Consider the following 26,832-nt stretch of genomic DNA (forward strand, 5'->3'; position numbering starts at 1 on the left):
TCCACTTAGCTGAAGGGAAAGATCTTAACCTTTAGAAAAGTGTGGCTGGGAGATAATGTCCTTCCCCCGTCCTTCCCGAGCAGAAAAGGAAATGAGCAGTAAGTGCCACTCATTAGGGTGGGATAATTAGCAAGTCTGGAACGAGTGTGACGGGTTTGAACAGCAGCTGACTCCTCTGACGTTAAGACAAGGGAAGCAGGGATAGCAGGCTGTGACAGCAGGGGATGAGCATGAGTTGGGACTGTCAGTGCTGAGCAAGGAACCCCCCAACCAACAGCAAAACCACTCAAGGCTGAGGGAAGAAGGAGCCCTTCCTGAGCAGAGCACTCACACCGTGTTAATCTTTCTAATCCCCCCCATGCCTTGCTGCAGCTGCCAGCTCCAGGCAATGCAACAGCCCAGAAGCCCCCTCAGACGTTCCCATGTCATGAGCAACTCCCCTATAGTGAAATGTGTCATTCAAACTGCAGTGGAGGAACTTTGTATAAAATCACACATAGAAATCCACATTGCTCTTTGATCTACACCAGGGAAAGCCACTAGAAGGAATGATAATCAGCCAGCATTTTTCTGTAGAAAGGGACAGAAATACAAAGCCTGAATGCATAGAAAAGGAATGTTCTTTACAGCCTTAGAAGCTGTAAAAGGGTGCTTCATGTTACAGGACTGCCTGCACTGTGCATCCTCATTAGCCATCACAGCCTGGTCAACATTAGTACTTCTAAATGGTTTTAAGGCTGCATGGAAGAAAGGTCCAAAATGCCGTACAAAAATCCCAAAAAGAGATGAAGGTGCACAGCTTCAATGGGACTGTACTTTCGTGTTTTAGCAGTGTGCCCAATGAACCTCCTATCAATTAGTCTTGGTATTGTAAGAAGCTCAGTGAGGAACTTGACCCAGCATTCTCGGCTCACTGTACATACTATTGGAGAGATAGTATCTGGCACAAAGGTAATTTTCTCAACTGACATGTGATTTCACCTTCTCTTCTTATCCAGAAACAGATGTACTGAAAGTGTGCTAGGCCTGGGGACTGAGCAGGAAAAGGCGGATTTTGAAAAAGAGATTTGGGTAATGATGTGGTGACTTTCATCAGCTGGAAAATCACATCTCTCAGGCTCAGGTAAGCAGGTCACTGTTCCCAGTCCAGCTGTCACTCAGGATAATAGTCACTTGAGAGGCATTTCTGTCCATCTGTGTGTGGGACCATGTGTTCATGACTGCATGTACAGCACAGAGGTCCACAGGGCTGCTCCTGTTCTGTGAAATTGTTTCCTTCTAAAGCCTTCTAAGAAGTTACTGTTTTGATCTTGCTCATTTCTACAGTTTTTTCCAACTGCCTTTTAGTAGGGATGTAGCTTGCCTTTTCTGTTAACGTGTATATATTTATTATCTCCCAGTGGTATATACTGTTTTATTTTTGATATGTGTTGATGTTTTGTGTATCAGTATGTGAATTCATTTTTCCCACATTAAAATCAAATCAAAGCCTGACCAAAAAAATTGTCATTTTGATTTTTCCAGCAAATAAGTTCCCTGTAGTTATTATGACAACATGTCATCACAGGGTCACAGACAGTGAAAATGAATTGCTTGGAAAGCAAAACCAACCAACTCTTTCCGTGTAAAAAACAAACAGGCACTGTTTAAGGGAATCAGGAGAGCTTCTCCTAGATGGGCCCTAGGAATAAGGTAAGAAATGGTCACTGGAGTTCTGCTGCTGCCTTCTCCCAGCCTGCCAAAACTGTGCTTGCATCTATTGTCCTCCAACATAAGGCTGCCTTGTAGGAGTTACAATCAAGAGGTGAGAGCATGCAGAAATCACAATAGATTTATACTGCAAGGCCCTCACCCAGCTGCATTTCACTGCAGTGCTGGATCAGAGAAGCCAGTTTACTGCTAATAGCTGAACATGTACCAGCCCCCCCAAAAAAACCACAAGTTTTTGTGCTTTTTCAGTCTGCTGTGTGTTACCTGCTTAAAACATACCTGGTACAGTAACAAGGATGTAATTTACCCTTCAGTGATAAGGCTCAGCAAAGCTCTGTAGCAAAGGCACATGTATGAAACATGATGTGGAATGCCGAGAGCCTGAAATAAAAAAAGGAGCTTTCTCAGAGCACCTTTCACTGGACAAGTTCAAAAAGGAATTCTCACTGGGCATGGTGAGGTTTCCTCATCATGGACTGAAGCAGTTTCATGGTTTCTAGCCATCTCCAGTTGAACAGACATTTTTACATCTGTCTCTCTGCCACTGTTGACTATGGCCTCAGTGTGGAGGGCTCCCCACAGAGAGGGCTGATGGACTGAGTCTACCTAATGTGTTCATGGACCAGGTGCCTTTTTGTCCATGTCTTCTTAAAATCTCTCTATGAAGAGTCTGCCTGTGGGAAGAGATGAACCTCAGGGCTGCAGCTTGGTCAGTGTACAGGCGGGAATGCTGAAGGAAAAATGAGCTGGTGCCAAACAAAATGCAGGTGTCTCAGCAGCAGCAAAGAGATGCTCCCTCCCCACTGCAAACCTCACCCTGTTCACCCTGAAAAGCCAGCAGCTCTCATATCTCTTAATTGTCCTGGTTTGGACAGGGTCCATGCACTTCCTGTAAGATTAGGAATAACAACCTCACAGGCAAGGTGCACAGCTATTATAGAGATGGGAACTCTGCCAACACCGACTCTGGGATGGAGCAGAGACAAACACACTGTCCTGCATGGATGGCACCATATCCCCCTCGGCTGGACAGCTCCCTGCAGTTCCTGTGTGACTGCAGTGGGCTGGAGCTGCACAGCCTGCTATGATGGAGAGGGTGCAAATGAGATGCTTTGTGGGGCTCTAGGAGCCATCTGGATGAATGTGACCTGGAACAGGGCAATTGCGATTTAAGTACACACACCTAAGCTGAGTCACAGTGAAATGTTACACCTGATGATGTCCTTGCTGTTCCTTCCAGGTGTGCATTCACATTTCCCACAAATAAAGGTCGATGCATTTTTATTAAATGACCAAGCCCTGCCCAGACAGAGAAACAGTGAGGTTGGTATCGAGGTAGTGAGGCAGCCAAAGAACCATCACATCATCAAAAGCTCACAGGAATGGGTTAACAAGGGGAGGGAAGTAGACAGGAGGGGGAAACAACTCCCTTAGCACCATTCTAAACCTGACCTTGAGCAAAACCAGAAGGAACTTGACGCAGGAACCACTTGTACTGTATTACACAATGAAAGTCATGCTAGAAGAACTTAATGGCCATAAAATCTACAAATCACCCAAACCACTGGAAGATTTTTAACTCTAAAAAGTGCTTCTGCAATAAATTTCTAAACCTTGGCAAACAACACTTACCCCCTTATTTGAGAGATGCTGGAAGGCATCATTATGATGTGGACTTAAATCAGACTTGTCCCAGACCAAGACCTTCTCCAGATGGATGTCACTTTCCAGGAGCCTCTATCACTCAGAAATGGTTCAGCAGTCAGGACTCCCTATAGCAGAGGAAATCCTCCACCTTCACTAGTCCAGAACAAATCTCTTCATAGTCAGGTCTGTAAAAGCCTCATTAGGCAGGATCAGTGCAAATGTGAAGTGTTGAGGATTTCAAACAGGAAATGTTTTGAACCTGCATATCTGCTGGTCTCAGCAGCTGTGGGTTTTTGGCCAGTGCACACTTGGGTTTGGACTGTCTATCATCATAGAGCTCAGAAATGCTGGTACAGACTCTTGTTCCAAACCTGCATACAAAGGGTAACTTTCCACACACCTTATGTGGGGCATTCATCACAGGAATTCATCACTCCCATTTCTTTGCAGACTTCGATGGGGTGAAGAGCCACAGAACAGAATACACTACTTCTTGCCCAGAGTTTACAAAATGGTTTTCCCCTTCACTGTAATAGGAAAACCTTTTGAAAGGGACCACCAGGAAAGCCTTACAAATACCTCTCAAAACACTGCAACCAAATCAGAGCCTGCCCAATACAGCTCTATGCAGATATCCTTGGTCTCTTAATGACTGGAGCCTACAGGAAAGCTCCATGTCTCTTTGAACAGCATAGCATAGTTCTTTCATGTAGTTTGCATGCAGCAGTGAGATCAGGGAAAGCACCAAGGCTCCACAAAAAGGAATATTTTGTCAGTGAAAAAAAGAAGGGCATCATGTATTTGGCCAACAGTCAGGCCATGAGCTGGTAAAAGAGGCAATTTCCCTGCTCCAGGGTGCTTTGTATCTTGATGATAAATTCTTGTGGCTAAATTGTTTCTGGCTCCTACCATGTGTCTCTGCTCGCTGTGCATTTACGCTGCTGCACTGGTGAGAATTAGGGAAAGGTACAATAACTAAATCACTGCTGCACTTGCAGATAACAATGGCAAGGCCGTATAAAGGCTGCACATGCTTTGTCTGGGATGAAAATGAATAAATAATAATAATTAAACAAAAGAATCTAAGAGCATAGTGCCCATTGAATGGTGCACCAGGGAATGGCAGCATCAGCTCCAGTCAGAGGTCAGTCTGCCAAGGAAACAGAAGGCAACACTCATACAAAGGAATGAAATATTAGGAGGTGATATTTCTGTCCTTGTTGCTGTCAATTTTATGGAATGTGGGTGAACAAAGGACTCAGGAAGATGAACAGCAAGTGCTGAGCTCAGGGAAAGCTGCAGAGTTTTACTCTGACAGCCTTCCACCAACAGACCTCAGCCCAAAGCTACACAAGAGCTCATTGGGGAGGCTGGCATGGGTTGAAATGAAGCAGGTGCCGCCCAGCTCACCAGTGTTTTGGTGTCAGGTGGCCAAACCTCCTGTGGGCTGAGATCTCCACCAAGCCTTGACCACCTTGCTGAGGGGTTCTATAGCAGACAGGGTGTATTTTGGGGACAGCCCTGAGTCCTGAGACATTATGAGGGGAAAACAGCCAGGACAGAGTCACAATCACATAAGTGTAACCCTGAGTGGGCCAGCTGTGGCATGGGGCCAAAGCTCAGAGAAGTGCACAAGATCCTTTCCACTGACCCAGGTCAGGGTGCAGCACTGGTCAAGGTGCAGCACTGGTGGTGAGGAGAAGTCAGTTACCATCAAGTCCTTCTCACCTTTGGTCAAACTTCGTACAAACAGCAGCACTCAACAGGAGAAGTGAGACTTACTATGGGATTTGACAGAGATCAGCAGCTTTTCTGAGCTCTGCCAGAAGCATATCAGGGAGAAGCTGCAAACTGCAAGTGTCAGACTCCTCGGAAACTGTTTCTCTGTTCATGATTTTCTGTTGTTTCTCTTGGCAGCGGAAAAAACTTTCCCTATAACATGGGATACTCTTTTTCTAGGACATTTCCTTTATGCACTACATCTCCAAGTAAGTTTTTCATTCTTGACCTTTCAGAATTCTCTCTAGCCTTTCTCATCTGGTTCTGAAGCATTTTCCTGTGCCTGTATTCCAGGATCAATTACTTGGCTGATTCAAACAGGAAAGCCTCCACTTGCTCCAGAGGACACTTGCTATGTGGGCTATTAATATCCTGCTGGAGATCTAATAAAGATTTAAATTCGGTGCGAATACAGTGTGCTGAATTAAAGCTTTGCAGACCAAAGCCTTAAGAGAACCTGTGAATGAGGTGCAGGAAACTGCTTTTCAAGGCCATTCCAACTTAAGACAGAACCTCTGACCTGTGGTCTGATGGCTCATTTTATGCTTGGATACACTGCATATTGACAGCAAAGGGAATCTGTGGCAACCACAGCTAAATCCGGGTTGCAGGCTAGTGCCTCAGACAGACAATCTGTCATTCCTTGAATAAATTATCTGCTCAAAGAAGAATGTAATACAATGCCATTCTCAAAAAAAAAAAAAAAAAAAAAAAAAAAAAAAAAAAATCACTCTTTTCCTGTTGTACTTCCCTGGTACTTTAAGTCCCATCCACTGACTGCTCATCTGTGGAAGTTTGCAAACACAGCTGAGGCATTTACTGCCCCAGGGTCTTCCTTCTTTATCATTCAAACACCAGCAACTTCTCACACAAGAGACAAGCACCACTCAGCCCATAATGCCAGGAAGCTGCCTCTGGAGACAAGGTGAGACTCTGAAGCTTTAAGAGCAAATGGATGGGAAATAAAAGAGGGAAGAGGAGAGGGATTTCTTGTTCTGAAGGACACAGCGACACAAAGTGCAGTCAGATCTTATCTGTACTCACTCTGCATCAAACAAATGTCCATGCAGCAGAGTGCTCCAAGATTCTTCTGTCTGTGACACTGGAAAAATATCTCCAGAGAATAAGAGTTTTCTATACAGTTTCGGACATGTTTTCCTCTAGTCCCTGCAGAACTTACAACAAACCTCCATCTTTTACAGAAACAGAATCTTTTTCCTGCATTCTGCTCTTGTCCTCACTGAAAGCAAAACTCTCCAAGTGCTTTTAAAGCATCTAATGGCAAGTATGAAAAAAATCTGTGGTTTGTCTGAAAGGCCATGGTTTAGCCTGGGCAGGAGCTGCTGGCTCTGCTCCAGAGTGAGCAGAACTGGTATAATGATAATTCTGCCTGAATAAAGAGCTGAAGACTGAACTTGGGAAAACCATCTCAGATTGTTTGAATATGTTAAAAGAGGTCAGCTAGTAAGTAAATACTCAATTAAGGAAGGAGAGCAAGTAATTAGTAAGGCTAATTCTCTGCTGAAATGGTCTGGATGGTATGCAAAACTCACCCCAGCACCACCTTCCATACAAAGTAAGTCTCGGTTCTTGAAAGCGTAGCTCAGCTTTGAGCAGACCTGGGTTAAATTACCAACTCAGCCACAAGTTCAGTGTTTTGGACATGGACAGGTCATCAGTTTCTTTTTGTGTCCACTCCCAAACTCCCAGAACAGTGACAGTAAGCACACACTGAGACACTCAGACACACAGCAATGACCCCAAACCTGTGTGCATACATAGCTCTGTATACATTAAAGCAATTACTTGTGGCAATTGCACTCCAAGAACCCTAAGAGGCCAAGCAAATGCTTCTCTATCCACAGATTTCTTCTTGAAACAAGTCCTATGTGAAGGAATCTCATTACTGAAAAATAAAATGTTATTCCACTTCAGGCACTGGAGCAATGCTACAGTGGGGAGCTGGCATACAGCATGGACATATGAAAAGAAGCAAACATCTCATGCAGTGTTATATAAAAACCATTAGAAACACCAAGCCTGGCTGGTTTGAACCTACTTGGCCTCTGCTCTCATCTCAGCTCAACACAGCTCCACAACTGACATGCAGAGGTGGAGAGATTCTAAAAATAACCAGTGCAGGGAGAGGGAGAGAAGCATGAGGAGGAAAATGTTCCTTTGGCCTGGCTGACAGATTGGGCAGCAGCTCCCAGTGCCCAAGGAACACCTGGTTCCAGTCCTGCTCTGTGAGCAGCCCTGCACTCCCTAATATCCTAGTGGCAGACCATTTCTGGAATCTAAACATGGCCCAAATACATACATAAGACATGCAAGAAGGGGTTTTTAAAGTCTGAGGACAAGCCAGAAATAGTCAAATTATCAAATCAGCCAAAAAAGAGCTCTGACGCAAGACAAAATTTAGTTGTCAGTGAACTGATGTAGGACATCACCCTAATACTCAGTCAAACACACAGAGGTCTAATTCAGTAACAGGGATCTAATCCCCAGCCTGGTTAGCTTGAGCTCTAAAACTGGAACAATTAAAAAAACCCAAAAAATCCCCTGGTTCCCCAGAACAGACCACCATGGCAATCCAAAATCATGCTCTTGTATGTAAGATTTCCTCCTCTGCTGGACTATTCCAGGGCTCAGATTTGAGTCACAGCATCCTGTCACAAGTTTATGGCAAGCTGGAAGAAATACTGTTCTTCCCCACTTCCCAATCCCATTCTCATTTGACTACAGCATGTTCTGATTCTTGCACAACTGGTGCTGGGAAAAGTAGTAAAAGTGCTGTAATTGCTTATACAGGTTAATGTTCCAGCACATACAGCCCATTTCATTCAGTCACAGAGTTAAGCTTATAGAGTACCTGGGAACAATCTGCAAGCAGATGTAACACCCAGATTTCATCTAACACTTTCAACAACTTTTATTTTATCACTGACATTGACTTCAGGTTACTGCTGAGAGATGGGCAGATACAGGGAGAGCAGGAGATTAGGCACGAGATCCCACTAAAGCTGGCACAGATGTGCTGCATCCTAAATTCTGCCCCTTGCAAACTGGAAGTGTGTCCTGACAGAGCTGAAACCAGACAGAGTAGTCTGCCTAGATGTGCACATCTTCCCAGCCACCCACTGGAGTAAAATCTGAAACACAGCAGCAACACGACCAACACTGTGCAATTGTACCAGCTGTAAGATTTAAGGTTGGCTGGAGATGGTAAGAGCAGGCAACAACAACAGCAAATCTTACTTCCTTCCCTATAATCAAATGTTTTCTCACATTCCTTGTGCTGCTTTCTGCTAGTGAAAGTAGCAGAGGACAGACAGCCTGTACTTCTCTTATAATTATCAGTTGTCAACTCATCTGAAAGACACCCAGAAAGGCTCCTGCTGCGTCAGATGTACAATTAACTTGTTCTTCTCTAGCAAGGGCACTGCATAAGTGAGAGGGCTTGGAGACTCTTCTTCCTCCCAACAAACACATGACAAAACTGTGTTCTCAGTTCAAGCCTGGGAATGGCTCCAACTGTTTTTACCTCAGTGTCAGTCTCAGTCCTTCACTGCACTGTCATTGATTTGCATGGGAAACCAGTTGTTATCCTACAGCCTCAGACTGTGCTCAGTGCTGCAGCTCTGTGTCCTGCTTTGTGGGTGGCACTTGCACACACTTCAGCCCAAGCCTTGCAGGGTAAACTGCTTCTCCCATATCCAATGTGTGCATGGTCCTCTCAGACTCACAGGTCTCCTGCACTTCACTCACAAGAAAAAATATGTTCAAGCACACAGAGAAGCTTGGAATCCTGCAGTCAGACATGCTGGCATTACAAAATTTGGTTCAACCTCACCTCACCACGGTGTACAATGAGCATAATTTGGCTTATCTGACATAAAAAACAAATCTCTGCTGCTGCAGCTGATCAGATCTGTGCTGTCATTTCATGGGCTCCTGAAAAGTCCCCTTGAGCTTAGATGTCACTTAGTAGTCTCCAGAGTACCCCACTGCATGGCAGATTAATGCTCCATATTTATCCAAAACATTAGACTAACATCCACAGCCCTGAATATGGGCTCAGCACTGGTGTGGATTTTGTCCCTTACAGCTTTTGGAATTAAGAGAGGGGAGCAGAACCACAGGATACTGCAATCTCACAGCCTGTTTAAAGCAAATAATGAGGGGTGCAGTGTAAGAAACCAAGGAGAATGGAATATTCAGAGGGTCATGTGGCAGCAACAGAACATCACATTCTGCATTACTATTGAGCAGAACATTTATCAGGTATGTAGTGGTTCCACTTGCCCACCCCAGAAATAAGCTTGTGTCACACACCAATTGCTGAGCAGAGAGGTATCTGCAGCCAGTGTCAAAACCACCATACATCAACTGCTCCTGGTCTCCAAAAGGGCAAGATTTACACACTAGACAATGTCAAGATAAAGCACTAATTAAATAAAAGTGAAAGTCACTGAAAATTCTGCTTAGCATTTTTCACTTCATAAAGATAATGGAATAAGCTCAGGACCTGCCAAAGGAAGAAAGGAAATATGCCAAAGAAATCACCATCCAGCACACAGCACACAGCCAGCAAGCTCAAATTCCAACAGCAGAGAAGAGGCAGCAGCAAATCCTGTGCAAATAACTCACCAATAAAGATTTGGAATGAGGGAAAACACTTTAAGGATGAGCTGCTGAAGTCAAGCACAAACAGGGAGCAGTGACACTAAAATCATGGAACTAATCTAAAGCATTTACCCTCAGAAGTGGAAAAATATTACAAATAGAGCTCTGAAAGTGCTGTATATTTCTAAAGCACTGGGTTGTTGATGCAGACTGAATACTGAGCAAGCAAGGGCAGACCACACCTGCCTGCCACTGTCTCTTATGCAGATGTTTCTGCTCCTGCTCATCCACCAGAAGAGCTGATCCCACCAGCACTCCCACTCTCCACTGCAGTGCTGAGAAGCATACTATGATATTCAAGTCTAGAAGCCTGTGCATGGAATGTGCATGGAAAAGATGTGTCAGAAGTGATGCTAGAATCTAGAATGGGAGTTCATCAGCCTTCCACTCCTGGCATAGAGCCCAAACCCCATGGTTAGCAGCAAAGGGTGGAGATCACAAACAATGGCAGGAACCACTCTGACCATACCTGGAAGAAATTCCCTGGAGCTGCTATTTTCATGTGCAGCCAGAAAAACAAGAGTGTGAGTGAAGTAAAGCTCCCAGTCAGGGAGGAGGTAGGCCAGGATATGACCAAAACACCAGGGATCACTACAGGTCTCCAAAGGATGACTGACACAGACACAGCTTTCCCCTGTGGAGGGCTGTCTGCTGGGGCCAGAGGGTTACACACTCCTGCACAGCACAACTAGGCTGGCATCCACCCCTCCGACTGCATCCTGTGCACAAAAACAGGGAAAATCTGGTCAGGCAGAGAGGTTGGGCAGTTTTTCCACAAACAGCTGCTCATACACATCTCTAAGAAGTAAGACAAAGACCTGTAGATATTTAAAACAGCATTTATTAATCACTTCCTTGTTTCTTCTGTATAAAGCTACTTAACTGCTTTGGGAATAGGGCTCCTGAGTTTTACGTATAAACTGGTACAGCTGCTTTTTCTGTAAGAGAACCATTACAGGTCTGATTCTATCAATCAGCATTTTATTAATGCTTAGCTACACCAATGCTGAAGTAATGCAGAACGGTTAGACCCTTGAAATGTCCTTTAATCTGAATGAATAAAATTCCTAAAAAGAATTCCCTCATCTGTTAAGAGGAAAGAAGATCTTTTTTTCCTAGGTGGTTTTCCATGAGGTCACTAAAGCCTCTGGTTTCTTTTGTTCAGTTCCAATGTTTTTAAGAGTGACAGAGGACAGACAGGTTCTCTCTCTTGTTATTTCTTTCATGCCAATAAAAAACAGAGGATGAGGCTTCTGGGGTTTCCAGCAGCAAAGACCAAAGATAGTCAGTCTAAGATGAAACATCTTTGTTTTTGTTTGAAAATATCAATCTTACCACAAGGACAAAGACATGGAAAATACTTAAACAGTGTTCTGCTTGCACTGAAAACTTTTAATTCAAAGGCCCAGGTTTGGCTAAACCCAGTTCAGACAAAATTGTGAATCTTCAATACAATCAGAACTGTACCTTCCTTCACTGCCACATATACAGCAACTTGTCTGTAAAAATGCAGACTTGAGCTAGGTGTAAGTTTTTGTTCTTCTTGAGCAAGAAATTAAGTCAGGAACAAGAAGATCTGTCTTTAAGCAGTCAGTAGAGGTTCCAGATACAGCTGTCACTAGCAAGAAAAAGTAAACACTGCAGAAGGACATGTACCGTAAGTGCAGTGGTCACAGTGTTCAGCCACTACTCATTAGTCTTTTGCATTTAGCAATGCAGAGAAATCTGCTGATACCCTTTGAGATTATTTCCATCCTTCTCCCTTCTGCATTCACTACAGCTCATCCATTAACATTTCTGCTGAGTGCCCTTTAGTTGATTTGAAAGTGCCAGGACTGATTGTTTGCTGAGTCTGTCCCATAATTTTAAAATGCAAGCACGATTTAAACATACTGAACAGGCACCAGGAAAGGTACCTTATTCTCTTCCACTTTGTCCCAATGATTCTGACACTTACTAATTTTCCTTGCATCTATTTTTAGCTCTGTCCTAACCACCATGGTCCTTGGTAAGGGATGCTTTTCTAAATGCTTGGCTGATCCTCCTCCCCTCCTCTCCAAGGTACTTATGGCAAATAGATGAAGCTCTGCTCTGGCATGCTCTGTGGGCACAGGGAACCCCTCCTGAAGTCGGATGAGCTCCACAAAGACTGTGGCAGAAGACCACAGAATCTTTATCTAACTTTACAGATTGGTTTCCAGGCAGTTGGTCAAGCTCTGGTCACGAATGGCAAAGAGTGACAAGCTAAAGCAACTTATGTCCATTTCATCAATGCCCATTCAGTCTCTTTACACCAGGAAAAAGTGAGATGCCACGTTTCAGGCAGTAGCTTCTGACAACACCCCACCTTTGATTTAGGAAAAAGATGGGATGGGAAAATTCATATAAGGAAAAAGCCATTTAAAGACATTAAAGAGTCCTGAGAGTTGTAAGTAATTTGGCTGATTTCCTGACATACAGATATGACACTTTCACATTATGTCTGCTGTGCTGACTAATGCACCAAACTGTCACAATGTGTTGACAGACCTTCTCTAGTGAAGAGGAACCTGTTTGTTTCATTGTTAATCCTCCTACTGTAAATCACCTTCCAGACTTGCATGTGTCCTTTTGTTGCCAAAGCACAGATTACCCAAGGTGAGACTTTACTACACAGGCAATGCACACAATCTGCACCTGGAGAATTTCCTGCATGCCATTTCATTTCCTGTTTCTCAGTTATTCTGACCAACCTGATTGCTCTTCACTGCAAAGAGCAGGGCTCTCTGGAAACCAGTAAGTGTATTTGAAGCTCACCTTAGGTGTGATGTATTCCAGCATGTTTTCTGCACCTGGGTTATTTTAAAAGGTCAGATACAATTGCAAAGTATAGATGGAGGGTACCTATATCAAAAAGCTTCTCTTGAGCATTTTATTTTGTGACATGTATGTGAGCTTCCTCACTGCTGTCTGTGCCTCAGATAGAGCTCAGAGAGCCTTAATAAAGTGATAGAGCAGTTTAATTTTCCAAATAAAAAGATTATTCTTATAATTCACTCAATTTTTTTTACATATTTGAATATTTTATGCCAAACAGAAGGAGTCAATGGCTGGAGTCACAATGGCCAGCACTGGGCCGTTGGCAAGTAGAGCCCCCAGTTTAATCAGAAATCACTGCAAAGGAACAGATAGTGTTTGCTTCCAGACAAATAGGTTGTCAGAATATTTTGTGTTACCATCTAGTCTGACAGCATTATCTCAGTGTTGACTCAGACCTGTCTTGAAGATGCACTTTGGAACATCTTGATCAGCAAACTCATTTCCTTCTCAGCCATGCTCTGCAATTCAGACTCCCACCTTGCAGGAATGCTGAGCAGTTTAGTCCCAATTCAGCACAACCACAAAGCTGAACTGCCAGTTCAGAATTCTGCAGGTTCAAACCCTCTGTCTGTCAAAAACACTCCCTGGTTCTCCATTTTCTTTTTGCTAGCCTAATGCCCTTATAGAGCTGTCTCTCAAAAATGTGGCCCTTGCCTCATCAGGAACATTATGCTATAGCTTGGGAGGACTGATTCAATAATATCCTGGCATTCCACTCAAACATCTTAAATATTTTACACCTACTCTCAGTAGTTTTTCCCACTGCTTAGCTCTTAAAGGTAACAGAATCAAATAATAAATTAACCACCCTATTGAAGAAAACCTATAGTAGTGAATAGAAATGGCACATTTTTAGTCCTCTTGTAGAAGTTGAGTGAAATGTACTTTTACTGTAGAATTCTATAGTGTGGTTAAAACCCTAGAAAACTGTCAATTTTTACATCCCTCATGCTTTCAGATTAATTTCCAGTCAATCCTGTTAAAATGGATGCCGCAAATCATACAGGACTTTTTGAGGGGGAAAAAAGCATGGTTTAAATGCAACAAATCACAGCTATACGCATTCAATTTGAGCCCCCACTCCTGCTCAACAGAAACTATCAGTGCTTTTATCTTCACACACCCAAACCCTACTAACATCCCTGGGAGCACCCATCTCAGTGCTTGGTACAGCTGAGGCCTGATTTTCCTCCCCTTCATTGTCTTTACCAATTGTATAAATTCTGTCACATGTTTCAGACTATCCATCAGTGCCTGGCTACACTCAGGCAGAGGAGAAGCTGTGCAGGTTACACCAGACTTCCTTGCAACAATGCTGTTTTTAAGATCTTCCCCTGCCTTTCAGAAACCTAACACCTTTTATTTTGTTTTGCTTGGTTTTCTTTGAGTTGATCGATTTTCAGCAGAAGTAAGGAAGCTTATCGAGATTGTCAGCATCACAAACTCTGCAACTGCTTGCAGAGATATCAGTGGAACACCAGGAGGTCCTGGTTGCACATGGATTATAAATTCAGCTTTGGTAACAAATGTGTTCTTCCTTTTTTTCCACTTCAGGAAGTGCTGACCACCCCCAGGGCTGCCCATACACAGAGTTCCTGTGGCAGGTTAACACACACTACACCTAAACCAGACACATTCCAGATCAGCCCTGTCACCTTCCTCATCAGCTGTGATTCTGTCTTGGCACACACAAAGCAGTGACAGGCTGTGCCCAGGAGAACTTTGCTGAGGTGTTGTATAGACCCTTTTTGATTAAAGATTTTCATAGTACTGCCAAATCCTTTTTTCTTATCCAGCTACCTTGAACTCAGATTTTCCACACAGAACTCTGGCAAGAAATCTCTATTGCAAGCAAAAATATTAAATGTAAAACACTTAATAGTCATGTTATGGGCTATTCTTAATTTGGGTAACTTTGCACCAGCAACTTTATTCCCCTTCCCCACCACTTTTGTGAACAGTATTTTAAAAACTAAGAAAATAGGGATTATTGCAGGATGCTGAGCTGCTCAAGAGGGCCCAGGAAAGTCACGCATTTCTTGTCTGCTCCTGCATGAGCACGGGCTCTACAGTGGAAATCAATGCCATGACTCTCACTGAAACAGGTTTTTACCATCTCAAACCCTGTGGTGGTCAGAAGAATCCAGGGGAGTCACCTTCTTCAGCACAAACTTAGTTGTTAAGTGGTCCATCAAATACTTTCAGTTACTGCCCAGATTTGAGCCTTTTATCCTAAACTAAAAGGGAGCCTGGTGCTGCCTCCCTGCCTGCAGGGCTGGGGTGAGCAACTGCTCCCAAACTGCTCTGCAAGCTACTGGGAGATTTCAAATCCCTATCTAACACCTGTTCAACTGCATCTGATGTCCACTAATGGTGATGAGAGGCCACCAAGCTCTGAGCATCAATACAGCATGGTAAAACCTGTCTTCTAAATCCACCAGTTGCACATTTGGTGTATCACACTGTTGCATTCCTATTAGCAGCAGTAAAGAAGAACAAAAGCAGGGATGAGAGCAGCACTGCTCTCTACCACTCCAAGACACTCTTTTTGTAACACTTGCTGACTGAGAGCCAGAGCTGCTGCAATCTAAGCCTTCCATGTGGCAGACCCTGAATATTCATTACCTATTAAAAGCTTTGAAAGTGTAAATTCATCCCACAATCAAGTGAACTGATTTATTCACACAGCTGAGTCACACTCATTTACAGGCTGTGACCTAAATCTATTAATCCAGCATCAAAAAACCCCAGTCTATTTTATTACTTTACTTTGGTCATATTGGTTGAGCAGAGATGAATATTTTAAAATTTTGTGAGGTTTTCCTTTCAAGCAGTGCTGACACACAGCCTGTACTGAGCCTGCTTTCCTTGCTGGTCCCAAGGAGTGGCGCAGACACTGCTCATGTTATCCGGCATGGAGTGACCCATTTAACAGAGAGAGCACAAAATCTCCATGGGAATCACATCAGCTCTTTAGTAAGAGTCTCTGAAATGCCAAGCAGCAGATAACATGGAAACCTCTCCTAAAGAGAACCATAAGTCCCTCATTAATAACAGAAAGCACAACAGCCAGTTCTGATACAGGGGAAAATTGCTCTGTGGAGAGCAATGTGTTATTGTGTCTTGCACTTCCCAGTCTTTTCCTAGGGCCAAAGCCTCTGCTGTTCCTGGGGAAATAAAATCACATTTTCAAAAATGACTGGAGTTTTTTGGAGCCACTGACTTTTAGCAGAACTAGAGAGTCATTAAATACAGTGTAGGGGGTAACATTTAAAATGTCATCAAAATGTAATCTTTTGACAGCCTCTCCTTTCCTCCCCATTTGATAGCTGTGATATTCCTTGAGTCCATCGCTGATATCATAAACAGCCCCATGAGCTACTGAAGAAAGATTGAGTTTTTAAAAGGTTGAAGTTCAGTCCTATGCTGAAATTGCAATCACAATCTAATTACAGTGTGCACTGAGCACATGCTTTGGGTCTTCAAATCCATTCCCATTTCAGGCTGGCAGTTTACTCCTAGAAATCAATTCTTGCACGTGAGTATTAAGATACACACAGGTACTCCCTCAAACACTGACACTGTATTACAGGGCGCACTTCACCAGTGCACCATTTCCTTTGCATTCATTCACTGCTGTCCATGTCTGCAATCCTTTTGAAGGGAACATCCTTCTCCCTTCCCACGGGGATCCTTCTGCCCTGCTGATTTAGGGAAACCACAGGTGAGAGCTGATGGTGGCACACAGTGCTAACTGACAGCAGGTTCACCAAAGTTAAGCAGGAGTGATGACAGACTGATTGCAAAATGGGTACATTTCTATCAGCAGCAAGAGTGGGAGAGAAAACACAGGGGAAAAAGAAGAGAAATTAAAGTTGAAATAGTACTTGGTTAATTAAATAAATACCTTCTGTGACTGGCACATGTGTTATTCAGTGAATGACACAACCTTCTAAGGCACTGTAAGCTGTAAAGCAGTTACACGGTATGAAAAGGGAAGGGAGGTACCAGCTCAGTGAGGTTCCATCTCACAGGCACTTCAAAGGACTCAGAACACACATCTTTATCCAAAATCACCCCTCCCAAAAGGCCACTTCTGCAGCTTTGCTCTGCAAAGGGTGCTCAGCCTGGTGTCCTTGTGGGCTCAGGAAATGTCTCTGGAAGCCAACAAGAGTAAATGCCAGTGTCTCTTCAGCCACCCTGTGCCATCCAGAAGTCTGGAAGATGAACCTGATGCTCATGGTCCTTCCAGAACAAAGTCAAACAGGGCAGGGGGTGGCAACCCTTCTTCCCTAAAACAGAGACATCAGCAATTTCTTTCTGTGGGAGGACTCTACCCTCCTACGCTCTTCACCCTTTACCATAAATCCAGGGAAGCAGCTCTACAGAACAGTGCAACATCTACAAAATGCAAGCAGTGTCAGGCACTGAATTAGGAGCAGTGCCACCAAACAGAATGGATTGCTAAAGATCTTCTGCTGCAGCCAACTGCAATAAACCCAAAGATAATTTATAGCCACATTATCCCACCAACTCAATCAAGCAAGCTTTTCACCTGAAATGTGTGAATCATTTGTGTTTACAACTACTTAGACCAATCCCTCCAAAGCTCCCTTCCCTTCCAAAAGGTGCTATTTTGCTGTAACAAAACCAGAGCTTAACAATCACCCTTACTTAAATACCAAAAAGCACAAGCCATGGTCAGTCCAGAACTAAAGCTGTCCCTGAAGATGGAAGGAATAAATCCAGAGAATAACACAGTGAGGCCAGAACATCACACATTACTTCAGACAGTCTCCAGCAAAAGCAGTACCCAGCAGAGCTGTGATGCTGCAGAGTGACAGTGGGGATTGCAGTCTGTTCATGATGCCTCCCTTGAGGCACCATCGATCCTCCTGCATTAAATATCCCTGCTGCCTGAAGCCCTCCTCCTCCTCCTCCTCCTCGAACCATCCTGTGGCCCCAGGCAGCAGGCTGAGAGCAGCAATTTGGCCCTGCACCAATTCAGTGCCAATGCACCAAATATTCAGTGCCTACCCCAAAGAAGCAGCTGATACAGAGGATCACCAACCTGCACCACCCACTCAGGGAGAACCACACAGGAGTACCATGAGGATGCTTCCACACACCAGGGTTGTCAGGCTCCTGAAAATGCATTTAGAATGCCACAGGGGAAAGAAATGTATTTCTGGGAAAAGAAGTGCAGTTCATAGTAGTTAGGCCAAATGTACAAGAAAAATACAGCAGGAGAAATCACATGGGCCTACACACACAGAAAAAGCAATCTGAGCTGTGACCCTTGGCAAAATGTAAGTAATTTGTGAATATCTGACCTTTTCCAGAGGTTATCTGGGTGACTATCTAAATCAAGGAACCAATGATCTGCATTTGCACCATGACAGTGACTTGACCTGTGCCAAATTCTCTGCACATAGCAAATTGTCTTTCACCCATTGGAAAGACACTGTGAGCTTGGTTAGAGCCAAAGCTTCCAATCTGGCTGACAGATGTCCAGAAATCCTGAGAACCAGCAGAGTCATCAGTCAAGGTGACTACAGGACACAAGAGAGGTGGTAGGTTATTGATAAAGATCATCATCTGCCACCCCTAAAGTCACACAAGCAGTTACAGATGCATTGACTTTCAAATTTAGACCTCCCCAAATGACACTCAATAGCAGACTGCTCAAACCAATTCCATTCTCTCTCTAAACAAGCCACATTGGACTGTCTGATTGGAAGCAAATACCACAGCACTTCCCAGTGAAATGCAGCTGCCCGTGTAGAGGAGTTTGTGTTTGGCAAAGAGCACTCAATTCCCAGGTGAGGAGGCCAGATGCAGTTTTCCTTGGTGGAAACTTCCATGCCTTGTAATTGCTCAGCACGAAAAGCAAAACTGACATTATCAAAGCTCCTTTGAAGATGTGTCCCAAAGCACTCCTCAATTCTTTATTTTCAAGCAATCCCAAAGAGAACTGAGGAATGAAACACACAATTCACTCTTCACGCTGGAGGCTAAAATTCACAAGTTTCCCTCATGTCAGGCTGCAATAAATGAATCATAGCCAAACAAACATTCATGGACCATAATCCTAAATTCTCTTGTACCACACTTTAAAGCTGTTACTGCTTCCTGTACAAACTCACTGATTTTCTTTTCTTGCAGATTACATTGTCTAGTCTCTTACATGGCTTGGCATTATTCATGGTTTTGCTTTACCTGTTGCTTTATTTTCCCCACACCTCTGGATAACTCCAACCTGAACACTACTCCAATTAGGCAGAGAACTGAGCAACATACTTCTCCTTCCTCCAACATCCACAAAATTTCTGCACCCACTCAATACATAACTTGGTAAAAAATTGATTTTTCAGCTTTATTACCAAGTAAAGGAAATCAAAACCATTTATTCTTTTACATGTTTCTCAGAAGAAAATAGAAAAATGCTTTGTGTTGAGCAAAATTTTCTATTTTGGAGCATTTTCACTTCTTGTTTGCCAAATATTCAATTTAAATTTTGTCAATAAAAAGCTAGCTTCCAATGAAATCCATCAAGATATCATACTTACAGAAAACCCCAAAAGGTGAAGTTAATTACATTCCTACTTCTTTAAGGCAGAAATAATGTGCCAGACTCATAAAGCAATCGTTAAGGAGTCTGCATAAAGTGTGCAATAAAATTCTCCTACAGGTTCCTCCTGTTCCCAGTAGGTTACAACACTGAGAAAATTGCCTTTGCAACATATCCCAACATACACATCCTATATATTAGATTTAAAACTGCCCATATAGTCACTTATCACTAAACTAGCAAAGTCACCAATATTTTAGGACAGTTTCTCAAATCTATTAATACCATGCAAACACATGGACAAAGCTGTTTGCACATTTGTTTGGATATTTTGCCACTGGAAAATAAAATCCCATGTTCCAGAAACCATCTGGATTCCATTGGGGAGGGTCAGCTCAACACCACCAGAATGTCCCTCAAAGGGAAAAAAAAAAGTTTGACAATGCAGATGGATGTGTGATGTTATGGAATACCTGACAAAACACACATATATAAGTACTGAAATGCAGATAATTCTGAAACAGGCCAATATCCTCTGCATTTCAGAGCACACCATTCCAGTCCTTTCCTTCTAACTTCAGGAACCCTAACAGAGAAAAGTCTCACCTGTTTCTAAGCTTTTCACTTGACCCCCTAAAACCATAAAGCTTCACTCAAACTAAACTGTCAAAGCAGCTTTAAAAGGAGTACACTGCAATTTTCCCAGTGCCTGCATTTTGTGCCCTGTGCACTGACCCTGTCTCCCTTGCTGTACTTTGACCCCACAGTTCAGTCCTGTCTCTCATTCTGAGGCTGAACATCCTTTAGAACTGAAATGGATCCAAGGCTCAGGAAGGAGCCCTGCTATTCATGGTTTTAACCAAATGAGGCCCTTCAGTTGTGTCTTGAGTAAAAGGCTATCACACAGTGCTTGGTTGACACTCACACTGCTGTTGTTATGTTGGAGTAGCAGTGATTGTGTCTGACGCTCTCTTTTATCACTCGTGTTTAATCACACCCTGCACTGAGTTAACCAAGCTCAGGGATGGGTGTTTACTCAGCAGCCTGTGCCAGGATCTAGGTCTGAGATCACGTGTGTCCCCAAATCCTGCATATTTTAAGAACTGTTAGAACTCCTGAGCAGACAGTCTAATGCAAAAATCAGATAAAAGATTTTAAAATGTTTGTGAGTACCAGCGTTAAAAATCAGATAAAATTAACTGTAAACTATACTGTCAACTGCACAGAGAATAAAAACATAAAACGTTAAAAAGCATTTGATTTGTTTCGACTTCATTGCTACAAAAGCACTGCTGCTGAGTTTGAGTCAAAGAGAGAAATTGCAGGTAACAATGCAATTTAGAATAAAAAAAAAAATTCTGTATTAGGGATCACCCCCACCAATTCTAGATGGCAGTGGCTTGTTCTCCCTCCAAGACTTACCCTCCCTTCCAGCAATTTTGTTTAATTTGCTTTTCAGAGTTTAATCATATTAGAGGAATAAAATCAATACATGTGAGAAAACAGAAAACCTCTGTAGGATTTGCAAGAGCAAATTTCTGGAGAACATGCAGGTGTATCACAGACAAAGAACACCAATTTTACAACTTAACAGCATGGACTGAATCAGGCATGGAGGGAGAAAAATTTACATAGAAAATATCTGTCCTTGCCTGGCAGCTGAATGTTTTAACACACCGCTTACATATGCTACTTTCCACACCATACTGTCCTTATGCTTCATTCATGCCTTTTTTTACTTTTGCATTTAATGATAAGTCAATTCAATATCACTGTACCTGTGCTAAATGCAAACACTGAGGTAGCAATAAAATAGTCATTTAAATAACACGAATTGCTATCAAAATTGATTGCCTTTCCTTCAGGCATTAAGAATATACTGTTTCAGTTCACTGACTTGTACTGCAAAACACAGCAACAATCAATTCTTAGCTGCACCCCTCAGAGCTCTTACCTTTGAAATGCAAACATTACATAACGAATTAAACTCATGAGTGCACAGCAAACCTTCAGTTCCTTTCTCCACCACAGCACTTTGGCAAACGTTTCATTAACACTAAATACCAAGCTTGCTTTATGCCAGCTGTTTAGAAATACATGCTTAGTTTCAGCATATAGCAAAAGGCTATTTTAAACATATTCACTGCTAGTTCATATTGAATTAGGAAGGCTACAGTGGCTGTACCTTGACTAATCCATAAACTGAGTACCCCACTGTTCCACTTCAGAGCTCTATTTTTTTTCCAGTCACTGTAAATTATATTAAACATCTGGGTCATTAGCAAATAGAGTTTTAAGGAGCCTGAATGTGTGGCAGCCTTGCTGCTGCCTAGAAAACGCTGTCACGTGGGACTGCTCTTTGTATGCTTACTAATGTCTAGGCAAATTCTTTTCTTTTTTCCTTTTAATAATTATTTCCAGGAAAAGCAAAGAAGTATGCCCTTATGAGAATTGCAGTATCACTTGGTAACACCCTTTTGTTTCCACGTTTCAGTGCCAAAGTCTCTTTTTCTCATGGCTGCAGACTCATGTTACCAAGAAGGTATGAGCTGCCCTGTCATTGTGCACAGTGACAGGAACTTGGGTTAATTTCTGGGTGCAGCTCTGAGCTGCAACACTACAGCCAGGAGCCTGAAATTTACCCAGAGCCCTCAGAAAGGCACTGGATTGTCAGGCAGTGAAATCACAGTGCTGAAACTACAGGAGAAGCTACTTCTGGAGTGGTTACAACTGTAGGGCTGTTTGGAGAATGACAACCACAGTTTCTGGGAGACACCTGATAGCAAATCCAAATGAAGTACCAGGAGTGCCATTAAACTCAGCCACAGCCACAACCTACTGCTGGGGGAGCACTTGAGATTGATGCCTTTAACTTCAGCCCTGAATGGGGCTGATTATTGAAATTGCCAACAAACATCTCCCTATAACCTTTTTTTTTTTGGCAAGAATTTTTCATCTGTTCATGAGGAATATATAAACTCATTTTTAGCTATTTCTGTTCTACATCACTAATAAAACATTCACTTTAAGTGAATTACTGTCCACTCATGTGAATAATTGATATTGGCCTATACATTTTATTAGCTGCTGAAGCTCCTTTTCAGTTGTGACACTGCTTCAAGTTGATGAGCAGATCTCACCATGACAAAGATGACTGTGTGAGCACCTGCCTGGTTTGTACACCTCAAAAATGTGTTTACCTGCCTCAGAAAAAAAGTTGTCAACATGCTCAGCTTACTTCAGTTGTTGCTGAAAACTGAGTGTGGAGTTTAAGTAGAATCTGGCATAATGAAACATCAACTGGCACTACCCTGAAATACACATTCACACAATCCCCTGCCAGCACTGGGGCTTGCAGAACATGTCACTCACAATGCTCCCAGACACTTGGCTGCTACTGCAACTCTTCCCAGTGAAAGGGAACCAGATGGTGAGTGACTCTTGGCATTTCTCAGTGTTATGTGAAGTGTTTCTTTAGCTAGTGAGCACATGCCATCCAGTCAAGTCGCTCTGGAAACAGCCCTTCATGTCTTTCTTCAGATTTCTACACAAACGGCAAACACCCCATTCACAAGGAAAGTCAGACCCAAGCACAGAACCAAAAGTCTCAGCTTGGAGTTTCTGTTGTCCTGGAGACAGAGAAGTATCTCTGAGGGATTTATTTCATCCTTTGGTCCTGTTACAGCCTCTGAGTGTTCAACTGCTCATCAACATCCACACAGAAAGATTAATGGAGACAACTCAGTTAAATGCCCAGTCAGATGGGATGAACAAAGGCCAGAATGCCCAACTGCCTAAAAGTACAAGTTCCACAACTGTTTATATATGCAAGCAGTGCTTGACAGCCCGTCAGGTCTGCTCTAAATTCAGGAATTCAGAGATTCTGTTCCTGGTTCTGCAAAATCAATACAACCAAATCCTTTTTTCCTCTAGATGAACCAGATGCTTTGCAGGGCAAAGCAAAAGCTTGCAAGCAATCTTGCTAGAATCTATTAGAAGCAGAGCTTTCAAAAGCCCATTAAAAATAAAACAGAAAAGAAGTTAACCAGAAACATTAAAGTTTATTATTTCAACTGTGCAGGTAAGGACTGCTTTGCTTGAAGGGAAAGCTGCTGCCTTGCTGCAATGTTTTTGCCTTGGGGCAGTTTTCAGAGAGTTGTTATCTTTCAGGAATAATAAAATTCAGCATGTTGACTACACCCCACACATACACACAAGAAAGAAAAAGAAAACAGAAAGAAGAAGAAAAAAAAAAAACCAGAAGAGGCTAAATGCACTACAAACCCTACTGAAGTTAGTATGAAGAATTTATAGACTCCAAACTTTGGATGGTGGTGGCTCTGAGGAGGTAGAGAAGAGGTGGAAAGCTGTGTGTACCCTTCAGACACATCTGAAGGGACAGATCCTCTCTCATTTCATAGACATGACCCCAGGCTATAATATTCTGTTAATATTCTGTTAATATTTGATTACACATGAGGGCAAATCAATCTTACACAGATGCCCATGGAAAGATTTCTTCTGAATGCAAAGTGAGCCAAAGTGGGTGTGGCCCAAGAAGTTTAGCATTATCAAAAATATAATTAATTTTCATTGACAGTAAATATGTTCTAATGTGTTAAAGGGAAACTGCTCCCTAAAACTGTCTCCTCAGTTTAATTTCATGAGATGCATTTTCACACAGAACTTGATAGGTTCCTGCAGATGCAAGGTTGAAAAGCACTGTGTTACTTGGGAGAACAGATTCTCACCATCTCCAAACATCAACTGTGATTCATCACACAAAAAGTTCACTTTTAATGAGCCTTTAAACTAGAGTAGTTCACCTGCTGTGGTTGCTCTGGAGGAAATCTGCACTTGGAAAATTGATTCTGTATTTCACTGGCAAACCTCTTTGGGTGATTTACAAATCCCATTTACTCAGTTTCTCCTGAAGCCAAGGGACTTCAACACCAACTACCAGGAACAGGGGAGTAAACCAGAATAAGTTATATTATCACACTGATAGATATAGGGGTAAGATATATAGAGAAGACTTCTCTGTCCCAGTTTTACAAATATCTTATCAAACACTGCCAATTACAACTGAATGAAATACACAGCAAGCATTTCTCACCAATAGCACTCTCTCCTGTGCCTGCCCAGCAAGGCAGCCCATCCTGAAACTATCACTGACAACTGGTACTTTTCTAGTGCTCTCTTTACTGGGATTTCCAGTTTTCTCTTTCTCTCCATTTAAATATTTTTCAATTAATTTACTCCAATTCACTCTAAGCTTGTCAGATCATCACCCAAACCCTCCTTTGCATCTTACAGAACATCTACTGCATTCTTGCAACCTGAAAGATTTCTAAAACGAGAAAGGATTGTTATGACCATCACTGTCATCCTACTGCAAAACAACCAGTGGGATTTCATCAGTCTTCCTCAGTGCTGCACAAGAATGCCACTGATCTGCCTCCAAACAAACACAGTAGTGCAAAAAGCAATTTGGATGAAATTTATCTGGCAATAAGGATTTAAAAATACTTCTATTACATTATATAAAATTGTACAAGAGACAAACCCAAAATCAACAAAACTTGTTACGATTATTCACTTCTTATTTTGCTTGTTAAAACCACAACCTGTATCTTCTCTTCAAGAAAATGTTTAAGACCTATGACTATCTGTAAGTAATAAGCCTTCTGTCTCCTAATTTCCTGATTTAATTCATAAGCTGTGTTTCATTATGAGTGGCAAGCTATTATAAATAAGCTATTATTATAAATAAGCTATTTGCTCCAACAATTACTTGAATTCACTCTGGCTTTGCTGCCTCTTTGGCATCCCTCTATAAACCACCGTTTTATTAGTTCCTCACATAAATTTGTTTTATTGTAGTTTAAAAGGTTGTTTGACACCGGTTTTCTGAACCTCATCGCAGTCCCAGCTTCACTCCTCCTCCTGGCACCCGGAGTTGCTGGGGCGCATTGTGGGGCATTGAACAGTGAAGTGCAACATACCAAGAGTTCTCCTAGGAAAGCGTTTCTTGCTGGTTCATTTCGCGGGAGCTGCAGCCCCTGATCGAATCACTGAAGGGAATTGTTCCCACCCAGCGCCTGGCGTTGCCCCCATGGCCTCTGGCCCAGTCCCACTCGCATCCTCACTGATGTCACGATTCACACCGGTCCCACTGACGCAACGCTCTGCCCAGACCGGTGGCGCGACTCCAGATTTGCGCTGTGTCACTGAAGGGCTGGGGGGAGGCAGGGTGGAGGAGCCCTCGCTCCCAGCCCATCACCGGGGGTTTCGGGGTGCCTGGACAGGTGTTTCCCCGGCTGTCCAGCACTGCCGGCACCGCACCGGCTCCGCTCCCCCGCCCCGCCGAGCCCGGCACGCTCAGCCAGGACGGACAAAAGCCAGAATAAAAACAGCCCTCGAAAGGCACCGCCACCGGTGCCTGCACCGAGGGACGGGGGATGCTCCGGGACCCCTGGGCAAGGAGCGAGCCGGGCTGTCTTTGGGGAGCGCTCCACGGCCAAGGGGGAAGGCGGCTGGTGGCCCTGAGGGAAGGAAGGGGGCTCCAGGCCGCCAAGGGGCCGCTCCGGGACCCCCCGAGGAACGGAGGGAGCCCGAGGCACCCCGAAAGGAGCGGGAGCGGGCTGCCCTGAGGCACGACCCGGGGCTCCGAAGGGACACACACCGCGGTGAGCACAGGTGGGGACGGGCGGCCCGGGCGGGGTCCGGCCGCACACAGCAGGTGAAAGTTGCGAGGGGCCGGGAGTCGCCGCACTCACCTCATCCCCTTGGCCGAACTGCAGCCCCAGGGCGACGAAGTGCTCCACCCGGATGAACCCGTCCGCATCCTCATCGCACACGTCGAAAACCTCCTTGAGCTTCCGCAGGAACCGCAGCAGGTTGGCCGGCTCCATCGCGGGCATTAGCTGGAGGCCGGCGGCACGGCCGCGGCCGCAGCAGCCATGATCGCCCGCGCCTTCAGCGGGTGCGTGACATCAGCTCCAGGGAGCGGGGCGGGAGCGACGGCGGGAAGGAGGAGGAAGGGATGGAGGGATGGAGGGGAGCGCGGGGAGGACGCGAGCCCCGGCGGAGGGAGGGAGGGAGCGCCGGGCGGGGAACAATAGGGCAGAGCTGAGGATGGCGCTGAGGGAGGCGCGGCCGCCGCCAGGGGGCGCCGCGGCAGCAGGGAGAGCGGGGGGGGCGGGGGGACGGGGACAGGAGGGACAGCGGGATGGGGACAGGGACCGGGACAGCGGGGACAGCGGGACCGGGGATAGCGGGACGGGAACACAGAGACGGGGAGAGGGAAAGGGGGGAAGCGAAACCCCGGAGGACAGCGGGACCAGGGACAGGGACAGTGGGACTGGGAGATCAGCGGGACTGGGGACAGCGGGGCGGGATGCGGGAACAGCGGCGGTGGCAGGGAAACTGCCCGAGGAGCGAGGCGGGATGGACGGGAGAGCAGCAGCAGCAGCCCAGATGCAGCCGGCCCGGCGTCCCCGGGGCTCTGCGGCGGCGGACGGACCGTTCGCAGCCCCTTCACTGCTCCATACCTCAGTCCGACGCCCCAAATAGTACAC

The 26,832-nt window shown here is 44.3% G+C and overlaps 1 protein-coding gene across 2 annotated transcripts in view; it reads right to left on the minus strand.

The window, feature by feature from the left end:
* Positions 1–26,428, minus strand: part of RAB11FIP4 (RAB11 family interacting protein 4) — a 114,107-nt gene extending 87,679 nt beyond the window's left edge. For both annotated transcript variants that reach the window (XM_056505961.1, XM_056505960.1), the window contains exon 1: positions 26,032–26,428. In XM_056505961.1, coding sequence (XP_056361936.1) covers positions 26,032–26,175 — 144 coding nt within the window. In that variant the 5' untranslated portion in view covers positions 26,176–26,428. The remainder of the gene's footprint in view (positions 1–26,031) is intronic.
* Between the last annotated feature and the right edge of the window lie 404 nt (positions 26,429–26,832).

The sequence above is a fragment of the Oenanthe melanoleuca genome, chromosome 18 (genome assembly GCF_029582105.1).
Source record: "Oenanthe melanoleuca isolate GR-GAL-2019-014 chromosome 18, OMel1.0, whole genome shotgun sequence".
NCBI classification, from domain to species: domain Eukaryota; kingdom Metazoa; phylum Chordata; class Aves; order Passeriformes; family Muscicapidae; genus Oenanthe; species Oenanthe melanoleuca.